This window comes from Boleophthalmus pectinirostris, unplaced genomic scaffold (assembly GCF_026225935.1).
Source record: "Boleophthalmus pectinirostris isolate CB_2022bp ecotype Guang Dong unplaced genomic scaffold, ASM2622593v1 HiC_scaffold_16, whole genome shotgun sequence".
Taxonomy (NCBI): Eukaryota; Metazoa; Chordata; class Actinopteri; order Gobiiformes; family Gobiidae; genus Boleophthalmus; species Boleophthalmus pectinirostris.
Window position 1 is genome coordinate 29826220 of NW_026571095.1, and position 23860 is coordinate 29850079.

At 38.5% G+C, this 23860-nt stretch overlaps 1 protein-coding gene across 2 annotated transcripts in view; it reads left to right on the plus strand.

Moving 5' to 3' along the window:
* The first annotated feature begins 204 nt into the window (after positions 1 to 204).
* Positions 205 to 23860, plus strand: part of LOC110155706 (xenotropic and polytropic retrovirus receptor 1 homolog) — a 76106-nt gene continuing 52450 nt past the window's right edge. For both annotated transcript variants that reach the window (XM_020919857.2, XM_055151580.1), the window contains exon 1: positions 205 to 610. In XM_020919857.2, coding sequence (XP_020775516.1) covers positions 542 to 610 — 69 coding nt within the window. In that variant the 5' untranslated portion in view covers positions 205 to 541. The remainder of the gene's footprint in view (positions 611 to 23860) is intronic.

A 23860-nucleotide genomic window follows, 5' to 3' on the forward strand; every position in this document is an offset into this window, starting at 1 on the left:
AAATAAATAAATAAACAAATAAATGGATAAAACAGACAGACACACACATATAACAGGTTTAGCAGGAATCTTTTATGACATGGTACGGTTTTGGAAAAGGAGAAGTGGTGCCATTTCCGTGCGCTCCGTGAAGCTGGGAGGGGGGCGGAGAAACGTAGCGCGCAGGCGGTCCGAGTCCAGCCTATGGTACAGCCCCATCAGCCAGCCAGCAGCTAGCGCCTGTTTACCTCCACCTCAGCTCTATTCCCGTGGCTCTGGCGGCGCAGTCAGACCCCACCATGCCCGTACTCCCCTCCAGCTACCACCCACACGTCTCCCGGGCCCCAAAACCTACCCAAAACCCCCCGCAGGACGCACCGGTGACGCGCGGTACAGTACAGAAGACAATAGCAGGGGCGCACGACTGAACGTCTTTGACCGAGCACCACAGCCTAATCTCCGGATGAGAGTGGCTCCTGAAGCGTCCCCCTGCTGCTAAACCCCGAGCTGGAGGATTAGCAGAACAAAAAGTACCAGAAATTCGTAGAAATAATAAATAAAAATGAAATTCACGGAGCATCTCGCCGCGCACATCACCCCGGAGTGGAGGAAGCAATACATCCAATATGAGGTAAGCCGACGAGCTAACTAAACCATCGGCTAACTCGACTTTCAACGCGATTTATTTGCTTTTTTGTCCCTCTATTAACTCTATTAACTTGTTTAAATTTCGCTTGTAAATATCACTAGGTTTAATATTTATTTTTGCGCGTCATCCGATAGAAAATGGGGCAAATAATCGAATTATTAAGAGGGTATAGTTAGCCCCAGGAGCTAGCCTTGTTTTTGTTGCTACATGTCAAAGTGGATTGAGAGAAGCCTGCACAGAGATGGAGAAAAAAAGAATAAAAATTGAGAATATGCACGATCTGGTTTGGTTTTGCTGATATATGAATTAATCTGCACGTCCTATGCAGTAAAAGCGTGTCTTCTTTGAATTAAAAGCTTGCAATATTTGGGTAAGAAGCAGTTTGGAAAGAAACTAAAATGAATTCATAAAGGGACTGAAATTAATGGAATGTTTTGCATGTAAATTAGGGTGACCAGACGTCCCAATTTGTCCAGGACAGTCCCAGTTTTGAGTCCTGTGTCCCCTGTCCCAGCAGATTTATCCAAAACTATTGATTTGTCCCAGTTTTATACAAGAAATGTCCCAGGCGTCACTATTTTTGACCAATTTTATCCTCGCCAACAGTAAAAAGAGACATACATTGACATTTGTATAGGTAAAATACAGAAAAGCTGCTTAAAAATGACCAAAACAGAGAGAAAAAGTGACTATACTTACTCAACGTTGGTTATGAATGGACTGAGTGCATAACAATTATAACAGAAATGTCCCAGGGGTCATTATTTTCAACCAATCTGATCCTCGCCAACAGTAAAAAGAGGCCTAAATTGAGATCTGTTTAGGTAAAATACAGAAAAGCTGCTTAAAAATGACCAAAACACAGTAAAAATGTGACTATACTGACTCACATTTTAGTAATGAATGGGCCAAGTGCAGAACAATTTTCCTTAATTACGCACTCGTTTCGCAATTTTATTATTACCAAGCACCACAAACCGGAGCTGTCCCAGATTTTGATTTTGAAAATATGAAAATATGAAGAGTTATGAGCGTTTGCAGTTATGTTTATTGTAGATCTGTTGTTATTTTTAGTCAATTACATTCTAGTATTGTCAGGATACTAACATTTAAAACTCTATTTCGATTGATGCTCAATACTGATTCTGATACCACAATGAGAATAAAAATACTCTTTATTTAGAAGGCAGAATGTGTTTTTCAAACTGTAGTACATTCTTTTTATTCCCATGTGGCCTTAAATTATATCTGTGTCATTATCGGTCGTCCGGGTAGGTTCCATCGTGGTTCATTCTAAAGCTTTTCAGGAAAGGTTCATTTCTGTCTAGTGAAAGTGACTTTTTAGTTTCAGTACCTGCTCAAATAAGTATCTAGTTCTGATTCTAGTACTGATTCAAATTTTCATGCTTTTGACAACCATATTACATTCTTAATTATAAAGTTGTCCAGGGTTGGGCAAATCATTGGGATGTAACAATAACCGAAGTATCGAGATATCGGTATCGTCAGAGTTCTCACAATAATATCATGGACCATCACAATATATCGAATTACAAGTCTCTTTGCTTAAATTAAGAGTTAAGACGCAGCAATAACTAAAAAAAGACAGAGGGAACTACATAGACCATGATCCTTTGCTCCATTTCAATGTAGAGTATAAGAAGAAATAACAGTTCTAAGCACTTTTAAGTCTTAGTTCTTTGGATTAAGTTTAGTCAAGGCATTTTAAGAGGAAAAAGTAGCATATTCATATTCAAATATTGCAATAGATATCATACCATGAGATTCATATCGTGAAAATATCGTACTGAGAAATTTGGATATTGTTGCATCCTTAATCGTGAGCAAATCAGTCATCTTGACGATACAGGCCTAATAAACCTTTTTTAATATAACTAAGACAGTGACATTATTAAATTGTTAAATAAAGTGTTAAAAAGTCTCATAGTACCGTAGAAATTAGAGGTTGAGTTGTGTTTTTTTCATGGCCATTGTACTGTAATGTAAACGTAATGAACTAAAACTTCACCTATTGCCTCTTTTTACCACAAACCATTCATGTAGAGCTGTGTAGACGTGTTTTGTTCAGTTATCTTTTCGCACTAAATACTTCAAATAAAGCTTTATCGTGTACTCTTTAGGCAGCAGGTCGACCAAAACTAAATACTGGCCTCTGCTGGGAATTAAAAGGTGCATTGTGTGACTTGGTGGAGGGTCCGTCAAATCCTTTTCTCCTTGGAGATGTTATTGTTTTGTCTGGAGTGTTTCACAGTTAAACCTTTCTATCTTCACAGAGACCAAACCAGACCAGCTTAGAGGTCGGATCTGTGGAGAGGCGACCTCACCTCGCTCACAGTCAGAATGTGTTTTTCTAGGTATTTTTGAGCTATAAAACCACCTGTAATTGGAAAAATATAGGGTAGAGCTGTTTAATGTCATACTGTGGAACATTCCAAGCAGGGCAATGACATATCCATAGAAACAAGCAGGTGACGGACCCCCAAAAAGTAAAGTGTATATGAAATCTCGATGGAGTTGCAGCAAAGTAGGTTGAGGCAGCAGTTAATCTGTTGTTGTTGAAATGCTGAGTGGACAGTGCTGAGGTCACAAGTTTAACCTTTGCACTATTAATGCCATTACCACTGGGATTCACCTCCCAACTGTTTACATTTACTTTGTACAGTCCACTGGTACTATTACTACTACTACTACTACTACTACTACTACTACTACTACTACTACTACTACTATTACTATTACTTCTGCTACTACTATTACTGCTACTACTACTATTACTGCTACTACTACTATTACTTCTACTACTACTGCAGTTACTACTACAACTATCACTATTACTACTACTACTACTGCTGCTACTACTACTATTACTTCTACTATTACTATTACTTCTACTACTACTGTTACTACTACTACTGCAGTTACTACTACAACTATCACTATTACTACTACTACTATTACTATTGCTACTACTACTACTTCTAAACGATTACTACTGCTACTACTTCTACAATTACTACTGCTACTACTACTATTACTACTGCTACTACTACTGCTACTAATACTACTATTATTACTGTTGTTGCTACTACTACTACTATTACTATTGCTAATACTACTGTTATTACTGCTACTACTGCTAGTATTACTGATGCTGCTGCTGCTATTACTACTTCTGCTACTAGGGCTGACGATTTGGGAAGAAATTTTTATATTTTTTCTACTACTGCTACTACTATTACTACTGCTACTAGGGCTGCACAATTTGGGAAAAAAATTCTAATTGCGATTTGATTTGCGATTATGTTTCAAGATTGTGTTCAAAGTTCCCATTTTAATCACCTCCAGAAGAACTGTCAAAAAGACAGAAATATGAACTGACAAACAAATAAGAAACACATGAATTTCAGAAAATACAGCTTTTGTTAGTTATTTTATTTGTTAGCCGAGTAAGACTGGATATTTTGTTGTTTGTGAAGGAAATTATGGCTTTGACCTTTCTCTTGCGCTTTTGAAATGTTTTTGAAAATACTTATGGCAGGTGTGACTAGTTCGAGCACGACATAAACCTTTGTCAGCAGCTGGGTTCACGAACTTACAGAATGTCAGAATTGGGTCAGATGCTATATGAGATATGCACTGTTTTTGAAAGAAATTTCCAGACATAATATTCACAAAAAATGGATTGGAAGCTATAGCCTTTATTTATGCGACTATCTTTATACTTTTTGGAATTTAATTTTTCAATATAGCAGCCTGCAATAACAATACTGTATCACCAAATTTAGTATCACCATATGTCTCTATTTCGGTATATTTTTCAATATTTTTCCACCAACAGGACATGTCTTTAGTAGTGTTGTCATGATACTAAAATTTCAAATTCTATTTACAGTATACGATAATCACGGTTTGGTACATACCTCTGTTTTGGGGCTACTGTTCGGTTCATTTTCGGTACAGTATGGGAACAAAACCATTTACTTGTTGTTTATTTGTGTGTTTTATTAAACCAGCAGTTTGTATTAACATTATACAAACCAGAACATAAAATAAATGCAAAGTGCTGCTTGGTAATACTAATAAGTTAAATAAAATATTCTTAAATAAGCAACAAATGTATGAAATATTATAAAAAATTCCTTGTAAACAGTAAACAAAACTTTTCAAAAAGTAAAGAGCAGCACCAACAGTTTAGCATGAAGTTTTACTCAATCTTCATATTTTTGACCAGAAAAAACAACTTGTCCACATTGTCTGGAGTAAGTGCAGATCTGCGGAGGGGTGGCGGAGATTTTGTGCCGGAAAAAGGCAAAAGAGAGGACCGTGGCGCGACAACCGTAGTTTTGCGAGGATTCATGAGGTTCAGAGAGAAGTAGTCAAGGCAGGGGGCAATTGTTGTCAAGACAGCCACCCTAACTATAAAGCACTGCAAGAAACAAACTGCTGAAAGAAACATGAATATTAAAGAGCCGAGCCTTCCGTGTAGCTGCACATGTAGAGGCTGAATGTAAACACACACAAACTGCGCAAATTCACTCGTGCACAGCCCTGCATCGAACCAAATGTCCCGTGCTGAGACGATTTGAATACATGTACCGTTATACCCCTAGAATAGGCTCATCACTCGATTCTCATACCGAGTCCAATACCACAATGATGATAAAAACACTCTTTCTTTAAACAATAGCATGTGATTTTCAGCATTAAATTATAGTACTTTCTTTTATATTCCCATCCATGGTCTATGTGCTCTTATACTTGTTCTGATACAGCTCAAGATCATTCTAAAACTATTCAGAAAAGAATGTGAATGTGACTTTTTTTGTATCAAAGTTAGTCCTGTTCTCAGTCCTCCTCTGGTCCGGTCCATGCAGCTGTGTTCTGTGTGTTGTTGTTGCTCTCAGCGGTGCGTCTGACCTCGGCCTCTACAGTTTGAGCGAGTCTGCGTGAGCTCCGAACACAGGTCCGGCCCGAGCACAGGCGGGCGCTGGGCAGTTTATGTACCAGAGGACCGCCGTTTGACTAGCACCACTGGGGATCAGGTCAGAGAAGAAAACACATGGAGAAGGTGACTGTGGCAGGAGCAGACAGGAGGAGCAGACAGGAGCAGGGGCACAGCTGGGAAATGTTACTGTGATTTGTGTCCTTCAAAAAATTACTGAACCAAAGATGCTGCAATGATTATTTTGTAATCTAAAGTAGGAATACACCGATATTATACTGCTATCAAATATTGCTGCAGATATTTTTTTTTATAGATCGGATTGGGGTGTGCAAAAATATCGAAATATCAATATAAGTTTAATGTGACGATATAGTATCGATATCATGGGCATCTGTGTCGATATATTGCCAAGAGTATTTTTTATTTCGTTACAACTAGGGATGTAACAATAACCGAAATATCGTGATATCGTATCGTCAAAGTTCTCACAATAATATCGTGGACCATCACAATATATCGAATTACAAGTCTCTTAAATTAAGAGTCTGCTTAAATTAGGAGTTATGGTGCAGCAGTAGCTAAAAAAAAAAGACAGAGTGAACTACATAGACCATGATCCTTTGCTCCATTTCAGTGCAGACTACAAGAAGAAATAACAGTTCTAAGCACTTTTAAGTCTTAGTTCTTTGGATCAAGTCTTGTCAAGGCATTTTAAGAGGAAAATATCACAATAAATATTGTACTGTGAGATGTATATCATGAAAATGTCGTACAGAGAAATTTGGATATTGTTACATCCCTAATCGTGAGCTTTTCCACAATATTGCAATAAATATCGTACCGTGAGGTTTATAGCGTGACGATATCGTATCGTGAGACTTGGATATCTTTACACCCCTAGTTACAAATGTTTTGTTGCTTGTTTAGAGGAAGGAACTTTTTATGTGTGACATTTGACATTTTCACTGTTATGTAGAGCCCGACCGATATGGATTTTGTTGTGGCCGATATGAAACCGATATAATGGGAGTTGAAGCTGCCGATAGCCGATATAATCACCGATATATTTAGTGATGTAAAAATTCACTGTAAATCTTGAATTGATTAAAAAACTTAGGTTTGGCTCTAGTGGATTCTAAATTGGGTTTATTTAGGCAACATTTATTGTTATTTTGACTCTTTACATCATATTTACATACAGTAGATTGGCCTAATGGCATTTTTGCATCACATTCTAGCTACTAGTGATGGGTATTCCAGTTTTTTTGTTTTGTTTTGGAGAACCGGCTCTTTTGGCTCGGCTCACTAAAGCAGCTGGCTCTTTCGGCTCCCAAGTGACTCTTGAGATTGTTTTGTTGCAAGCAGGACTAAACCAGAACTGAACCAGGACTGAGTGTCGGGACTCGGTTTCTATCTCTCTCCTGCACTCGAGCCCAAGATTAGTCCTGGTTTATTCATTTTATGCTGAACTGCTGCCAAATATGCAGGGTTTTTTTTATCCTATGCACACACAGATTTCTGAAAGTTTCGTTTTCAGCCGCTGCTGCTGTCAAACTACGGGTCTACATGCGGCATGAAGAGAAAAAGTGAGAAAAAGAGAAAACACAGCTCCCAATAAGAAGCAGGCTCCCGTTGTTCGCTCTAAGAGCCGCTTCGATTGCGACCTACCCATAACTCCTAGCTAGTAAACTATCGCTATTAGCCTTTAGCCGTAAATGCTGCGCACCGCGGTAATTAATTATATGCATAAATGTGGATCATTCACACATCTATTCACAGCTCATTTACATATCAATGCAGGTCCAGTAACAAATATACGGCCAATGTAGTCACTTTACAATAGACCAATAGAAAACAGCCTGTTTATGTGTGGGAGCTACAGCAGCTAACCGCTAACAAAACCTAAACTAGCTTCAAAGTCGATGTATTTCCAACACTCACTGCTCACACAGGCTCCTCCTCACATCACAAGTCTGCACTAATAAATGTCATTTTAATCCAGACTCAAACCGATTGTCCGAAAAAGAATATAACCTCAATGTTGCGCACGGCTGCGGGTGTAAACAAACACACGTGAAGTGACGTCACTCTGGTGGTGTGTTCAGGGACAGTACGGACACAGACAAATTACACCGCAGATAAATACTGATGCGGAGCCACATATTAGGACATTTATCTGTCTGTAAATTGGATTAAATGAACATAATGTAGAGAGTCTAAGCTTTATAACGAGGTATAACATGCCCACGTGAAATATCGGCCCATATCAGCAAGCATATCGGATGATAGCCGATATGTCCCCAGGTGCCCATATTGGCCGATAATATCGGGCAGCCGATATATCGGTCGGGCTCTACTGTTATGATTATTAAAATGTTTGTGTTTCATATCAGCTTTGCACAGGAAGTGGTTTAACAAAGACTTTTAGTATCACAGCCATGATTTAGCCTCTATTTTTAATAAAACATATCAAATCGATTTGAAATTTATCATGTAGTATCAAAAGCGCACTGTATCGAGATGCGTATCGTATCGTGGCCGCACCTCTCCACTCTGGGGCTCAACCTGAACTCATCTTAGTAAGACAACTGTTCAATACTCATAAATATTTATAATTAGGACTACAATTAGGCGAAAGAAATTAATTGTTTTTTTTTTCTTACAAGCGTTTTGATTTTGCATTTTAAAGGTGCATTGTGTAACTTTGTCCCCATGGAGATGTCAGTGCGTTGGTTTAAATTGCCCACAGCACGGCAGTAAACTGATCTGTCTCGTATTTATTCAACTACAGGTGTTATTTATTGCTCAAAAAATATCTTTAAAAACATTTAATCTTACTGTGCGTGGGGTCGCCTCTCCACAAATCTATTTTTTAATTTGACTTGCAAGTCTCCATGGACTTAATATTGAAGTATGCATCATATCGGCAACTTCTTTATGATACCCAGCCCTAGATTGGATACCTATATCGGTTCAGTCGATATCCCATTTTGGTCTTTAAACTGGTGTAATAAGAATATTTACAATGCTGGCTCAAAACTTAGTTACAAAACACATTGTTCAAACTGTTTCTGCTCAGTGTACAATAGAAATGCATAGTTTGACTAGTTGACTAATCGAAAATATAATCTCTGCTTACTTGACTACTAAAATAATCATTAGCTGGAGATTGAAATTCTAAATATGTGCTGCAGTTGTAAAAATGTGGATGGAATCATCAATAAAACCCATGTAGATGTGACCATTTGACCTGGAATGACGCTGTTGTGAAAGTGTTTGCCCAGCCCCTGACAGACTGTTAGACCCCTGATAGATCATCCCCCTTCCTCCTCCTCCTCCTCCTCCTCAGAGACAGAGACAGAGCCATACCAGTGTTTGTGGAGAGATGTGTCCCTGCTCCCTGTGGACCTCTCATGGACCAGAGCCTGCACAAGTGAGACGAGAGTGTCTGGGAGCAGACATTCGATCTGTACTGTATCATTCTATCCTCTTGGTCTGATATTGTTGTAGTTCAATAATCCAACCAAAAAATACTGAAACGTCAACACTCTTTGAAGAGAATTTGAAGAGATTTATCAAAATGCATGTGAACCAGGAACTGCGATTGAGATGTTGTGAATCGAATCTCCCAGATCCTAATAAAACATCTGGAGAAGCTGATATGTACTCTGATACCTGCTGCGTTCAACATTCAGAGATTGCCGATAAGATACATACCTTGATACACAGGCCACGATACGATACATACCTCGATACATAGGCCACGATACGATACATACCTCGATACATAGGCCACGATACGATGCCTACCTCGATACATAGGCCATGATACAATACATATCTCGATACATAGGCCACGATACGATACATAGCTCGATACATAGGCCACGGTACGATACATACCTCGATACAAAGGCCACGATACGATGCCTACCTCGATACATAGGCCACGATACGATACATACCTCGATACATAGGCCACGATACGATGCATACCTCAATACAGTGACCTTACGATTCAGTATGATTCAATACAATACATTTCAAATCAATTCGATGTGATATAAACCACTTCTTGTACAAAGTTAATATGAAAAACACCCATTTTAATAATCAGAAAAGTGGATATGTTAAATGTGTCCTTTCCTTCCTCTGAACAAGCAACAACAACTGAATCGCTGTAACAAAACATTTTAGTAAAATATATCAAAAAATACTCTTCATGATATATCGATACAGCAGCCCATGATTTCGATACTGCATCATCATATTAAACGATACGATATATCGATATTTCAATATTTTGCACACCCCTACAGGCTAGCACAGGCACTCAACAGCGTGAAGTAAAAATATTTCTTAATTTGGACTTGTATTCTCTCATTTTCGATCAGCAGCCTTGATAAACTGCGACCTCTCCGCAGACGAGCACATGTTTTTATTTTGGTCTGCTGTGTAAAAGTGAAAGTAACAACTACCAGAGCTTCAATGTGATTATTTGTGGTTTTAAACCAAAGAGGATTTGAATTTGGTTGTTTAGTGCACTCTTGAGTTTCCTGTGCATAGAAACATAGTGATTTGTTTGCTTTTTTTGAGGCTATAATACAACACTTAAAATGTACTGGGTCAGGTATTGTTCAGGCCTAACCTTGTACAGGAAATGGATTATCGGGATATTTGTGAGTTGACAAACTTAGGAGAATCCATCACATGCGCTTTGTGTTGCATTTATTGTATGAAAAGCGCTCTATAAATAAAGTTTGATTGATTGATGAGTGACTTGTGGACAGGGAGGATGTCTGTGCTTTTCTCTCAAATGGATCTTCCTAAAGTTTTTTGCGATATCTTTTTGCTCAATTCAGAGTTCTACACGTATCCATCTGGTGTTGTTGGCCAGGTAAAGGCTACTATCTATTTTTGGTTGCACTTTAATAAAATGGGATAATGGTGTGCCGTGAGGTTTGGATCTTGTTCTTTTGCGCTTGTATGTGTGTAGATTGGGGCTGAGAAATGGTGGCAAAATACCTAATTGTGTGGGGTTTTTTTGTTTTGTTTTTTACATTACAATGATGATTTGATTTGCAATTCATGTTTTTAATAGTTAATTTTCAAAGTGCACATTTTAAACATGTCCAAAAGCATAAAAATATGTGTTGGGGTGTGCAAAAATATCGTGGGCTGTTGTATCGATATATTTAAGAGAGTATTTTTAGGTATATTTTACTAAATAATTTCGTTACAGAGCTACAGTTTTGTTGCTTGTTTAGAGGAAGGAAACAAGTTTATGTGACACATTTGACATTTTCACTGTTTTGATTATTAAAATGTCGGTGTTTCATATGAACTTTGAACAAGAAGTGGTTTAACAAAGACTTTTAGTATCACAGCCATAATTTTGCTATTATTTTTTTTACTTTAAATATATTGTATCGAACCGAAAGTGCACTGTATTGAGATATGTATCGTATCGTAGCCTATGTATTGAAGAATGTATCATATCGGCAACTTCTTAATGATACCCAGCCCTATATATGAGAGACACAAAAATCACATGTACTGTATTTCAGACCACCTTTAGCTGAGTTAGCAGACTTTTTTAGATAATAACCCTGGATTTTTGGTTGTTTGCAAAGGACTTATTGCTGTGATTTGCTTAGTGAGACCATTCAAACTGCAATTTCTTAATCTTGCAGCTCTAGTGTAGATGTGTAGTGGAGCCTTTTCTCTCAGCTGTTGCCCTGCCCTGCTGTTTGCTCTGATCTTCTCACAGCCACATGCACAAAGGGCTGAGTTATACAGGTACAGAAGCCGCCACCGCCACCACCATCAGAGTTTAACCAGATACAGAAGCCACCACCAGAGTTTGACCACACCACCACAGCGTATGGAGAACTCCCCTGTCCTGGCCACAAGCGATCATACTGTCCCACACGGTCACTTTTTAGTCTCGGCAATACAGGACAGTGTTTTCCACAGACCAAGTAGCATTGTGTTGTGCTATAGGGGCCCTCGATCAGACGACAGTGCCCCCATCGGAGACCAAATTGAGACCGTCTTTGTAATTTTCAACATTTACTTGTATTTTGGAGTTATTTTGGCACATATATGTCATTGTTTTTATAAATCTATCTCCATTTGATCTGATTCATTTTAAATGCGCTCGAGTCTGAGATAAGACCAAGGCTGACTGCTATGCATCAACATTGTAAGACTTTGTTATAAATGCAAAATATGTCAGTTTTATGTAAGCCAATAAGGCCGTGATTGAGCTAATCCAAAGCAGGGTATACATACCTTTTAAAAATTAGTGGGTCGGGAAGGAGATTGAGGACTTTTTTTTATATTAACTTGACTTTAACTTTATGATTTAGTCGACCTTTATACTCTGAAAATCATGTTCAAAGTAAACAACAATCTCCTGTCAAAATCTTTACAGAACATGTTCAAAATCCGAAAGAGCCGATATGAGCTCAGAGGCACGGCCATGTTTATCAAAAAGAAAATCAGAACAAACATTATGAAATTTTGTATATCTGTTAAAGGGGTGAAGCTCTGGAACAACTGTACAGAAAACCTAAAATTGTGCACCAGTCTCTTTCACTTTATAAAGATGTTTATAGGTTTAACTCTGGACAGATACATGAAATGTGATACTTAGTTTGTGCTGTAGTACTTTGTTGTACTGTTTCTGATTTGTTTGTTTCCTCTTGCTGTACTTATGAAGATGAACTGGTGTCAAGATGACGCTCTGACAAAGGAATAAAGGGTAGGCATAATAAGGTTAAGCTTCAGCCTGCACCTTTTCGGTCTGTGTATGTTAAATATGACTGTCTGTGAATTAATGCCAAAATATACCTGTGACCGAAATAAATATATAAATAAATAATAGGGTCTGAGTTGCACTTGAGTTTGCTGAAAACGTCGGGTCAGTGCAAGTGTTTTATAAGAGGACCCCCATTAACATGTATGTGCGTCTCTCTCTCTCTCTTTGTGGCACTTGGTTTTCATTCTGTAGAGCTGCGCCACAGATCCGTGTGTTTGTAAAGTCCACACACCTTCACTAGAATCATTTGGATGATTTAACTCCTGGAATCACCAATATATACTAAACAAAAGTTAAAAAGTAGCTGTCAACTTAAAAACTACCAATACATGACATCATGAGGTGGAACTGAGCATTTTAGCTTTGGAAATGTAAACAGACTAATAATGTAGGGTTACTCAGACATGTGTGAATGAAACAAAACACGACTCCGGGGATGTTTTTGAAGAGATAACATGACTAAAGCTTACAAGAATCAGTTTTGCGTAATATAGGATATTGAAAGGTTTGTACCCGTTTTTCACCCCATGTATTTGAACAAACTTTTCCCCAGTAGATGCTATTAATTAAATAATTACTAGGGTTGTAACAATTACTGAAATATTGTCATATCGTATCGTCAAAAGTCTCAAAATAATATCGGTCACAATATATCAAATTATAAGTTCCTTTGCTTAAATGCGTGGTTTTATAGTAGCAACAGCTTATAAACTTCAGGAACTACATTCATTTCAGTGCAGACAACATGAAGAAATATAAATGTTTTTTACTTGAATTCTTGGGATTATGATGGAAATAATTCACACCAAAAAAAGTGTCCCATCTACAATTATATCAGCCGCTCCAGATTATCGCAATAAATATCGTACTATGAGATGCATATCGTGATAATATCGTACTGTGAGATTTGGATATCGTTACATCCCTAATAATTACTATATTGATTTCTGGTTAAATATGGTTCGTGCTTGCATCCTTTGTGAAAATGAGGAGATTTTTTGTTGTAATGCGTTAAGATTTGAGCTTTTTATGGCTAATTACTTTTCCATTCTTCTATTTATTTGTTGCAGCTCATGTCTTTTAATGATACTGTTTATTTAAAAATGTTTTACTGGGATTATCTTGCATTTCTGTGACTGTATCAGTGGCATGTTGAAATATATCGTACTACAAAATTTGTTATTGAGACAGGGCTACTCTTGAGGTCAAAATAAATCTGTTGCGAACTGTCAGCATCAAGTACACCGCGTTATTGTCCGATAATCATGAAGTGCGTGGTTAACATGGTAGTTGTTAGGTTTACTATGACTGTAAAACAACGCTGTGGTCTCTGCAAGGATTGTGAAAACGCTTAGAAAGTTTTTGCGGTGAATAAGGTAAGTAACTTTGGCCCACCGCAAACCGTTTAACATGAAATAGTTTTGTTTTTCACATTTTTAAGACGGTAAAAATCAGGTAGAGCGCCTGTAATACTACTTCAGCCCTAAGTGACCCCGCGTAATTGTTATGTATGAGCCCTGACGGTGAGCAGGCGCAGACAGGAAGTAGCCCAGGACCTGATCTGACTCAACCACAGACAGTAAGTGAGTGAGTCGACATGTCCTTTTAATCATGGAGACTATGGCCAGGCTGGGTTTATACAAGTCACCAGCGCACAGGAACAGCCAGTTGAGCGAAATACTTTGATAATCTAAATGTAAAAGTATTAATTATAGTACGGCTGTAAGACTGTTGTCATTTAGTCAATTAACCAGTACGCCTGTCACAATAACAACATTTGGAATACAATATTTTGCTGAAGTAAATATAGATGGGGATGGGAAGAGACCAATTTGCCACAAGATTATGCACACACGCTTCAAATTTCTCTGATTATCTATGATTTCTACTACTAATATCTACTTACTAGTTGGGGTGTAATGGTACATGTATTCGTGCCGAACAGTTTCGATACAGGGTGTTCGGTTCGGTGCAGGACTGTGCATTTGTGAGTTTGCGCAATTTGTGTGTTTACATTCTGCTACTACATGTGCAGCTACACAAAAGGCTCGGCTCTTTAATATTCTCAAGGGAACTCATACGTGATTGGGGTGGCAGTGTTTTCCGCAATGCTTGATAGTTAAGGTGGCTGCTTTGACAACAATTGCCCCCTCGCCTTGACTACGTTCCTCCAAACCTACTGAAAACTATGGTCTTCGCGCCGCAGTCCTCACTTTCGCCTTTTAGTTGCACGGAATCACTGCCCCCATTGACATTGTAACTGCAGCAGATCTGCACTTAAAGCAGACAGTGTGGACAAGTTGTGTGTTCTGACCAAAAATATGAAGATTGAGTAAAACTTTCATACATTTGTTGCTTATTTGAGAATATTTTATTTAACTTACCAGTATTACCAAGCAGCACTTCGCCTTTATTTTATTTTCCCGTTTGAATAATGTTAAAACAAATTATTGGCTTAGTAAAAACACAAATAAACAGCACGCATTTGCATTTTGTTCCTATACTGTACTAAAAATTACCCAAACCGTGACCTAAAAACCGAGGTATGTACCGAACCATGATTTTTGAGTACCGTTACACCTCAACTTAATAGTTTGGAGACGGCTTAATTCTAGTCTAGAGGTAGTTTATTTTAAGATAACTTCTCAAGTAAAATTATCTTGCTGCAGGGACAGATAATGTCACTACTTTTAAGTCATTTTCTGGTAGATTTAAGTGTTTATATCTTAAATTTTGAAACAAATCAAAGCAATTACAGCTCCACGGAGAAAAGCATTTGACGGACCCTCCACTAGAAAAGAAACACAATGCACCTTTAAACCACAAAAATTATTATAAATGTACAATATTGTGAAAAAAACAAAAAAAAACAAACATGAGCTGCAGTAAATAAATAGCTAAATGAAACACTTCAGTACTTTTTGCATTTGTAACAAGTCATAGAAATTATGTACTCAACCTTTTCCGGATCATCTCTTCGTATAGCCAAAAAATAACCAAAAAATTCTCAGTTATGTACACAAGGTAAGGCCCCCAAAAAATGATTCTTCCTAGTCAATATTGTAATTATTGTGACAAGTTTATTAGCCAGTCAAAGGAGTCTATCAACCTTTTATTACTTGACTAATTATTTTGGGATTATAAAGATTGATGTAGGTGAATGTTTGGGAGTGACTGGACACGTTAATCTCCCTTTTCATTCACTGACGAGGTTTTTTACTTGCACACTCTTGCACACTTGCACTTTTTTTGTGCAACAATAACAATAACAATTTTGATGACTGATTGCGCACGGGGCATGTCTTAACCAAGAATTTCTTTAGTTGTCTCCAGTCTCAGTCTATAGTACATTAGACATTGTAAAACGCAAAATTGTGATTACATTTGCAATTTATTTTAATTATAGGATTCTGTTCAAAGTTATTAACTAGGGATGGGACAAGATCGCGTGCAATAAGATCTCGCAAGACAAAATTGCCACAAGATCGCACACACATGCCGAAAATTATCTTGTGCTTTTACGCTTGGATTGGATAAAAAGTGAAGTACTGTAGTCACAAAAAGCAGTGCTACAGCAAAAATATGAAATAAAGTAAAATCAAAAACTATGAGTAAAATTGGGAACTTGATTGCACAATTTATTTTAAGTAAATAATATCAAAACCTCATTTGTCACATTTGTTTGTACAGATGGAAAGTACAAGGTTAGCAATTTTAATGCAGAATAAGACAATATTTTGTAGTTTATAGTGGAAATGATGCTTAAAAATTGCTACGCTTGCAGTTTCCTCATTGTTTCCATTCAGATTGTGATTCCGATTTGTGATTAATCTTGCAGCGATAATTGTATAAATAATTATAGGCGTTTCTGTTTTTGTATTGTAATAAACACAGCATTAGAGTGTAGAGCTGGTGTAACATTGCCTAACATTGTTCAACATTGTGATCTGTTTAGCTGCGTGTGCCCAGAAGCAGCAGCCTGTGGGAAACACACATGCAGCAGTGCTTCATGGGAAGTGGCTTTGCTGATGGAGCGCCTTTCACTGCGAGTCACGGGCCGCATCTCATTTCTCTTTCCTCTCTTACTTCTCCTCGATTCTGCAGAGGAAATGTAGAGGACACACAAGAAGAGAGAGAATATATAAACTCCTCACTGAGACCAATAAAGTTTGATTACTGTATTTTTCGGACTATAAATTGCACTTTTTTTCATCGTTTGGGTGTTTCCTGCGACTTATACTCTGGTGTGACTTATATATTCAAATTTTCACACTGACAGCTGCGAGCGGCTCTAGGCTTATCAGTATCTGCTGCTCCTATTACTCCTATACCACTGTCCTTCTGCAAGTGGTGAAATACGCAGCCAAAAACGGTAATCGAGCAGCAGAAAGAAAGTTTAGAGTGAGCGAGAAACTTGTGAGGGACAACTGGGAGGGTGCACCATGCAACTTTCCTGGAAGTCATTGGATGGATGGACAAAGCCTGGACTTCAGTGACACCGAAACCATCCTGTCGGGATTCAGAAAGGCCGAATAATTTTAACTGGAACTGATGCCGAGTCTGACGACAGCTACACAGAAGAGGAAGCGGCGCCCTGTTTACCTCCAGAGGTCATGGAGTTGCTCAGAAGTGACACTTAGGACCAAGAATTCAATGGATTTAGTGATTTGGAGTGAGATGGAATGAGATGGATGAGAATAACTGTTCATATGTTACGTTAACATACCAGATGCTTATTCTGCCTGTTGTTCCCTGTTCTATTGTTTTTACGATAACTTGCCTTTCAAGATGAAATGTTGGTTCCTGGTCTCTGATTTTATAAAATACAGTTCCCCAAGAATGTGCGACTCATAGTCCAGTGCGACTTTTATATGTTTTTTCTTCTTCATTATGCATTTTTTTGGCTGCTGTGACTAGCCCGAGAAATATGGTATTTTATCTGATGTCTGCCTCCTGAAACCTGCCTTAGGTTTACTCCTTTCCTCCATGTTTTTTTTTGGGACACCACTTTATATGACATGTTTGATTGACAACTGAAAAATGGAGGATCGAGGAGAGGAATCGAGGATAAGGAAGCGAGGAAAGAGAAATGAGATGTGGCCCTGGACAAGCACACAGGCAAAAATAAGGGCAGACACACGCTTTTAGTCGAAGTCAGCACCCGAACTGCCGTATGACAGGAACCCACTGTTGCTCAAATACAAGGTCGTTTGTACTATTTGACCCAGTTTCATTTATATTATTATATTTTATTCAATATTATGTGTAATTACTGGATTTCAGATAACAGCATGACATCACCTGACGATCAGGTTCAACATGAATGAATTTACCTTTGAGATATTTTGACGGAAAATGCAGCATTATCAGTTGGCAAATCTGTCTTTGGCCCCCATGTGGGAGTATGACACAATCTCTTTCTAGCATCTGAAAACCAGCGATAATGAATGACCTTCTGTGGTAGTGGTGGTAAATACAAGCAAAAGAGTTTTATCAAAGATCAGTTCTAACAGCAAAGGTCAGTGCATCCATCCTAGACATCACTTTATAGTTTTTTTTTCTTCTTTTCAGCCTTTTTAGCTATTTGTAATGTTTGAAGTCTCGTCCAATCTTGCCCTATCCATGAGTTAGGATTTCAAAATGATGCAAAACATGATTAAAAATGTAAAATATTATGTGTTTTGAATCGTGAAAAAATCTAAATCTGAAATCTATCAATAGAAAGATGGTTCGTAATCATTTTTTTGTCATGTATTCTGAGCGGGCCCGTCACTAGAAAATTTGGAGGCCCAGGGCAAGAAACCTCACATGGGCCCCCCTTTCATATAAATTAAGACTCTGGGCCCCTAATTTTGGGTCCAGAACAATAAACCCCTTTGCCCGTCCCTTTCTCTGGCAACTCCCTGGATTCGGAGTTTGGATCAATCTCTCAACACCTCCTCATTGCTGCCTCGTCTGGGCAGGTCTCATAATACACATCTCTCCACCTTTTTCTTATTGCGAAATGGTTTAGGGTTTCAATTCTTGTCTTTGACCTTTTAGTGTAGAGTTTGCATGTTCTCCTCGTGGCTGAGTGTCCTTCTGGTGCTCACTAATACTGCCCTACAAAGCCAAAAGACCTTAACCCGCTAGAATGTAAAACTGAGAGAAATGACTTCAAAGTTTCTGTTTTGTCCAGATAAAAATATAATAGTTAGGGCTCCAAAATTATGACAGCTAGTGGCTATAATGAAGAAATATTTGTATGTGAAAAATATTGAGCTCATTATTTGGCAGTTCCTGTACTCTGCCTTTGTATCATGTGCCAAAAATAAGGAGTCAAAAGGCAGAAACTGACATGATCATTATTATTTGCTTGATTTTCCCCAGACTTCCATCCATTATAAGAACATGTCACCAAGGTCGAGTCATCATGGTGTTTGTTTGAAATGATATAGAAGAGCTCTGGAGTTCCTATTTAATGCTGATGAGGAGCATGCGGCGACACTTACACAGTCTGACAGACAAATTACTTTGCAGTATAATGTGTACAGTGTGTGAATAAATACATCAAATACTTTCACATTAAAGATAATTTATGTATAGTTGAATACAAAGGTGTGTTTACTGAATGTGTTAAGACCCTGTGCCAAGGCCGCAACAAAAAGAATCCGTGTATCATTCGTTCATTCGTTTTTCAATATAAAACCAAAAATAAGAAAACGAAAAAACAACAGTTTTCTTCGCTATTTGTCTCCAAAACCAAAATGAAAAAACGGATAATGATTCGTTTTTTTCAGTTTTCGATTTTGTGTTTAAATGAAGAATGGAAAAAACGGATAACGGCCGTTTCCCGTTTACGTGACTTCCGTGACTGCGATGCCGAACTTTTGCACCGCGTACGGAGTGAACCAGGACTGATCCAGGTCCGAGACCAGAGCGGGATCAGAGCGGAACTGAGACCGAGACCAGCGGTCCGAGCGGTTCCGTGTCATCGTCTCCGCGCTGGTTCCGTGTGGGGAAAGTGAGAATGCGCTGTGGACTACAGGTCCGGACGGGCTGCTCCAGAACCGCGGCTGGTTCCGAGGTGGTGCAAAGCATCCAACTGACGCTTTCACACCAACGAAAACGAACCAAACTAAGAGCTTATGGTTCAAATGGACCAGGTCCGGGATCAGACCGGGACCGGAGCGCTACTGAGGCTGGGACCAGACCGGGACCAGAGCGGGCCTGAGACAGAGACAAGACCGAGACCAGATCGGAGGCTCAGAGCCCAAGGCAGGGCCGGAGCTTGAAGCTGAGGCTTGGACCCCGCGGAGGCTCAGAGTCAAAGCTTGGAGTCCGTCCCAGTCCTGCTCTGGTCCTGGTCTGGTCCCGCTCTGGTCCCGCTCTGGTCCCGCTCTAGTCCCGGTCTGGTCTCGGACCTGGATCAGTCCTAGTTCAGTCCATACCCGGTGCAAAATTTCGGCATCGCAGTCACAGAAGTCACGTAAACGGGAAACGGCCGTTATCCGTTTTTTCCATTCTTCATTTAAACACAAAATCGAAAACTGAAAAAAACGAATCATTATCCGTTTTTTCATTTTGGTTTTGGAGACAAATAGCGAAGAAAACTGTTGTTTTTTCGTTTTCTTATTTTTGGTTTTATATTGAAAAACGAATGAACGAATGATACACGGATTAAAAAGGAGGCGAGAGGTTGGATTTTAAAAATATATATATTTATTAACTAAATTACAAACAAAACATACACTGTTACTGCCTTTTTCTTTTTGGCTGATGATACAAAGACAGAGAACAGGAACTGACAAATAAGGGCAAAGGTCAATTTTGAGCTCAATATTTTTCACGATATTTATTCACAGGATAAAGGAGGTCTCAAATACAAACAAAATGACATGAACAAACACGATGTTACAGCGTTCTGCCTTCAGTGGAGCATGTTGCCAACAGAGCTGATCACATATACAAATTATTAGGGTTGGGCGGTATTATGGTATTATGGTATCCCGCGGTATCAAAAAATAACAATGGTATCAGTTTCATTACCGTCATAAAAAAAAAATCTGTAAAAAAAATCTGCAGTGCATAAGGACCTAATATAATATTATAATTGATTGATACCTGAATTTGTTTGCTCAGCACAAATTAATGTATGGTTATATTTTCAATTTAATGCTATCGCGATTTAAAATTAATAGTATCTATAATGTTTCTTTTAACTGTGTGGGGAAATGATGGTCGATTAGTTTCGCTCCATTGTCACGTGATGCTCATAATGGAGACCAAGACAAAATGGCAAGTCTGACCGAGTTGATCCCCCCCTCAAAAAATACTATTACTTCTGCAATTTGGCAGTATTTTGACTTCAGACGCACATTTGTTTATGTTTTACAGAAATGAGACTTAAAACCACATGGCTCATTTGCATAAACTATAAAAACAGCTCTCACCTTGTGCTGTGATGTGGTCAGCTTCTGTCTGACTAAAGGACACGACTCAGTGGAGTATGAGTGATATCTCTGCGACACAGGATGTGCTGCTGGCGGTGCGTCTGTTCTGCCCGTGTATCATGTTAGAGATGGTTAATGTGAAACTTTTTAGAGATTATAAATCTTCAGGTCATACACATAGACCGTATAGCAGTGCGACTTTGTATCTTACCAAAGTCGTACTAAAACATTTTGGTAATACGTTAATAGCATATTCCCCGGTAAAATCCTGAGAAGGTTTAACGGTATTAAAATTTGGATACCACCCAACCCTACAAACTATGGCACTTTCTCACGCCTGGCGAAACAGTGGCTCCTTTCAAACCAAACCTGTGCCCATAATGTGGATTGATGAGTGTCTGGAGAGAGTGTTATGTTCTGGAGTGAATTAATTTAATGATGGTTTTGATAAGGATGTTTTAAAGATGCTGAGAGAACTGGGTGTGAATGATGATACAGAATTGTTACGATGCTCCGGTCATTATAAAGACATTCTCTTTGTATGTTTGATTTTATGAACTATAACATCGACCTGCCCAGGGACAACAGGTAGAAATTCGCATTGACTCTACAACCTGGTACAAAGCATCTCTCCTGTTAAAGTTAATGTAAACTGTGCACTGTTCCTGTCTCATTAAATAAATAAACTAAAGTAATTGCTCCACTGTAATGTCCCAAGGCTATGGACAGGTTCTGCAGTGACCTTGAATGAGTCAAAAGCAGAGCAAAAGTTATTAAAGGTCCTATATTGCGCAAAACTGACTCCTGTGAGCTGTAAGTCACGTTAGAAAACACAACTCCAGGTATGTTTTTGATGAGGAAAGAACATTATAACATCAGAAAACAGTGTAATATGAGCCCTTTACATTTTGCTCTGAACTTGTCATCAGTTTTTTGTCAACAAAGGCTGTAATTTTTGAAGTACCATAATTTACTCCACAAACAACACAATCTCCTCTGTTATTCTACATAAACTGCTAACCCTGTAGTTTAGATCTACAAACGTGTTCTGAAATGTGATTCTTGTATTTTTTGTCAACTCTCGTGGACGTGTTTAAAGGTGAATTGTGTAACTTTTCTGATGGAAGGTCCGTCAAATGCTTTTCTCAATGGAGATGTTATTGCTTTGTCTGGAATGTTTCACAGTATGGCATTAACCATTTCTATCTTCATGTAGACCAAACCAGATCAAGTTACAGGTGAGATCTGTGGAGAGGCGACCCCGCTCACAGTCAGAATGTGTTATTTGTTTCTTAATAGGTATTTTTGAGCTATAAAACCACCCGTAGTTGAGTAAATGTAACTCCAACCGAAAAGTTACACTGTGCTCCTTTGAACAGAATCTTATTATTACAACATAAATTGATATCTCCATCGAAATGGGCAGAGAAATCAACCAGTTCCACCAGGAGTTAAGGGTTGTATCAGACCAGACTGAGTGAAGACTGAAGCCAGTTTTTGAAGTAGGCAGTTTATCGACTCGCCGCTGTGTGCTGTGAACAGGCCACAGCTCCAGGCTCTGTTTTGGGTTCTGCACCATAACCAAGAGCTGCCGGCATTGACCGCAACTTTCCCTCATTCTTTTTCTGCATTTTTGGACACAGGAACTGCTGTCCATGTCTTAAAGGTGCACTGTGGAACTTTGTGCGTGAGGGTCTGTTAGGGTGGTCCATCAAAGCATGGTAAAAAAAAATAAAGTTTCAGATAATCTTGATTAGAACCCTCTATTAGGTTTTAGCATCCAAATGGGGATTTTGCATGAAATTTGAAAGAAAAATTAGATGTTTTAGAGATTGCTCAAGCTGCATGAAATTTCTGCATGAAGTTTTGAAGCTCCTGCAGATGATTTGGTTGTCCTTATGGAGCCGTCACAGTATGAAAATTCAGTTGTCAAGAAAGCAGAACCTTAACAGCTTTCGGCCAACATCTTTGGTACTTGAGTGAAGAAATAGTTGGCTTGGCATTCTTTGACTCCAGGAAGAACAGAAGAAGCACCGTATTATGGAAAAGGAAGGTTCAGAGGACTTTAATCAAGCAGATTATGAAGGGAAGCAGATCAGTCATTATCACCTCCAGCACGATGCATTTCTTCTAAGCTCTTGATCTGCCAAAAACATTTTTAACAATTCCTCAGCAGACTGGGCTGATGATACAGACTTTCAGAAAGCCGCTAAAACTGTGCTTTCCAGGAAAGTTGTCAAGGATGTTGTTGAAAGGGGAGCAGAGTTTATTCAAGATTTTAAATGTAGCCTAACAAAGAATGGAGATCAGAAACAGGATCTACTGCAAGTTGTCACAAGTTGAGCACAGGCCCATCTTTTGTGATGTCAACAAAGCCACAGTGGTTGCTGAACTTTCTAAGTAATTTTTATGCAAGTTTCAGTTTGTGTTTGCAGAATAAAATGACAAATTATTCTAATACGCCTTATTTATTTGGTTTGTTATGTTATAGTAAACGCCCTATAGGGGAGTTTTCAAGTATATTGAGCAACCTCTAAATATTAATTTTAAAAAGTTTTTGGACTGCCCTAGGGTCCTCACTTGCTTGTTTCTGTCTATGGAATGTTCTGCAGTATAAACAGCTCTATACATTTGGTTTTATAGCTCAAAGTACCTAGAAAAACAGGCATTCTCACTGTGAGCGGGGTCGCCGCTCCACAGATCTGACCTGTAACTTGGTCTGGTCTCTACGAAGATAGAAAGGTTTAATTGCCACTCTGTGAAACATTCCACTCAAAGCAATAACATCTCCATGGAGAAAAGAATTTGATGGTCCCTCCACCAGAAAAGTTACACAATGCACCTTTAAACACGTCCATAAGAATTGACAAACAAATACAAGAGTCACATTTCAGAACAAGTTTTTAGATCTAAACTACAGGGTTAGCAGTTTATATGTAGAATAACACATGAGATTTTGTTGTTTGTGGAGTAAATTACTACTACTTCAAACTAATTTCTTAAAAAGTAAT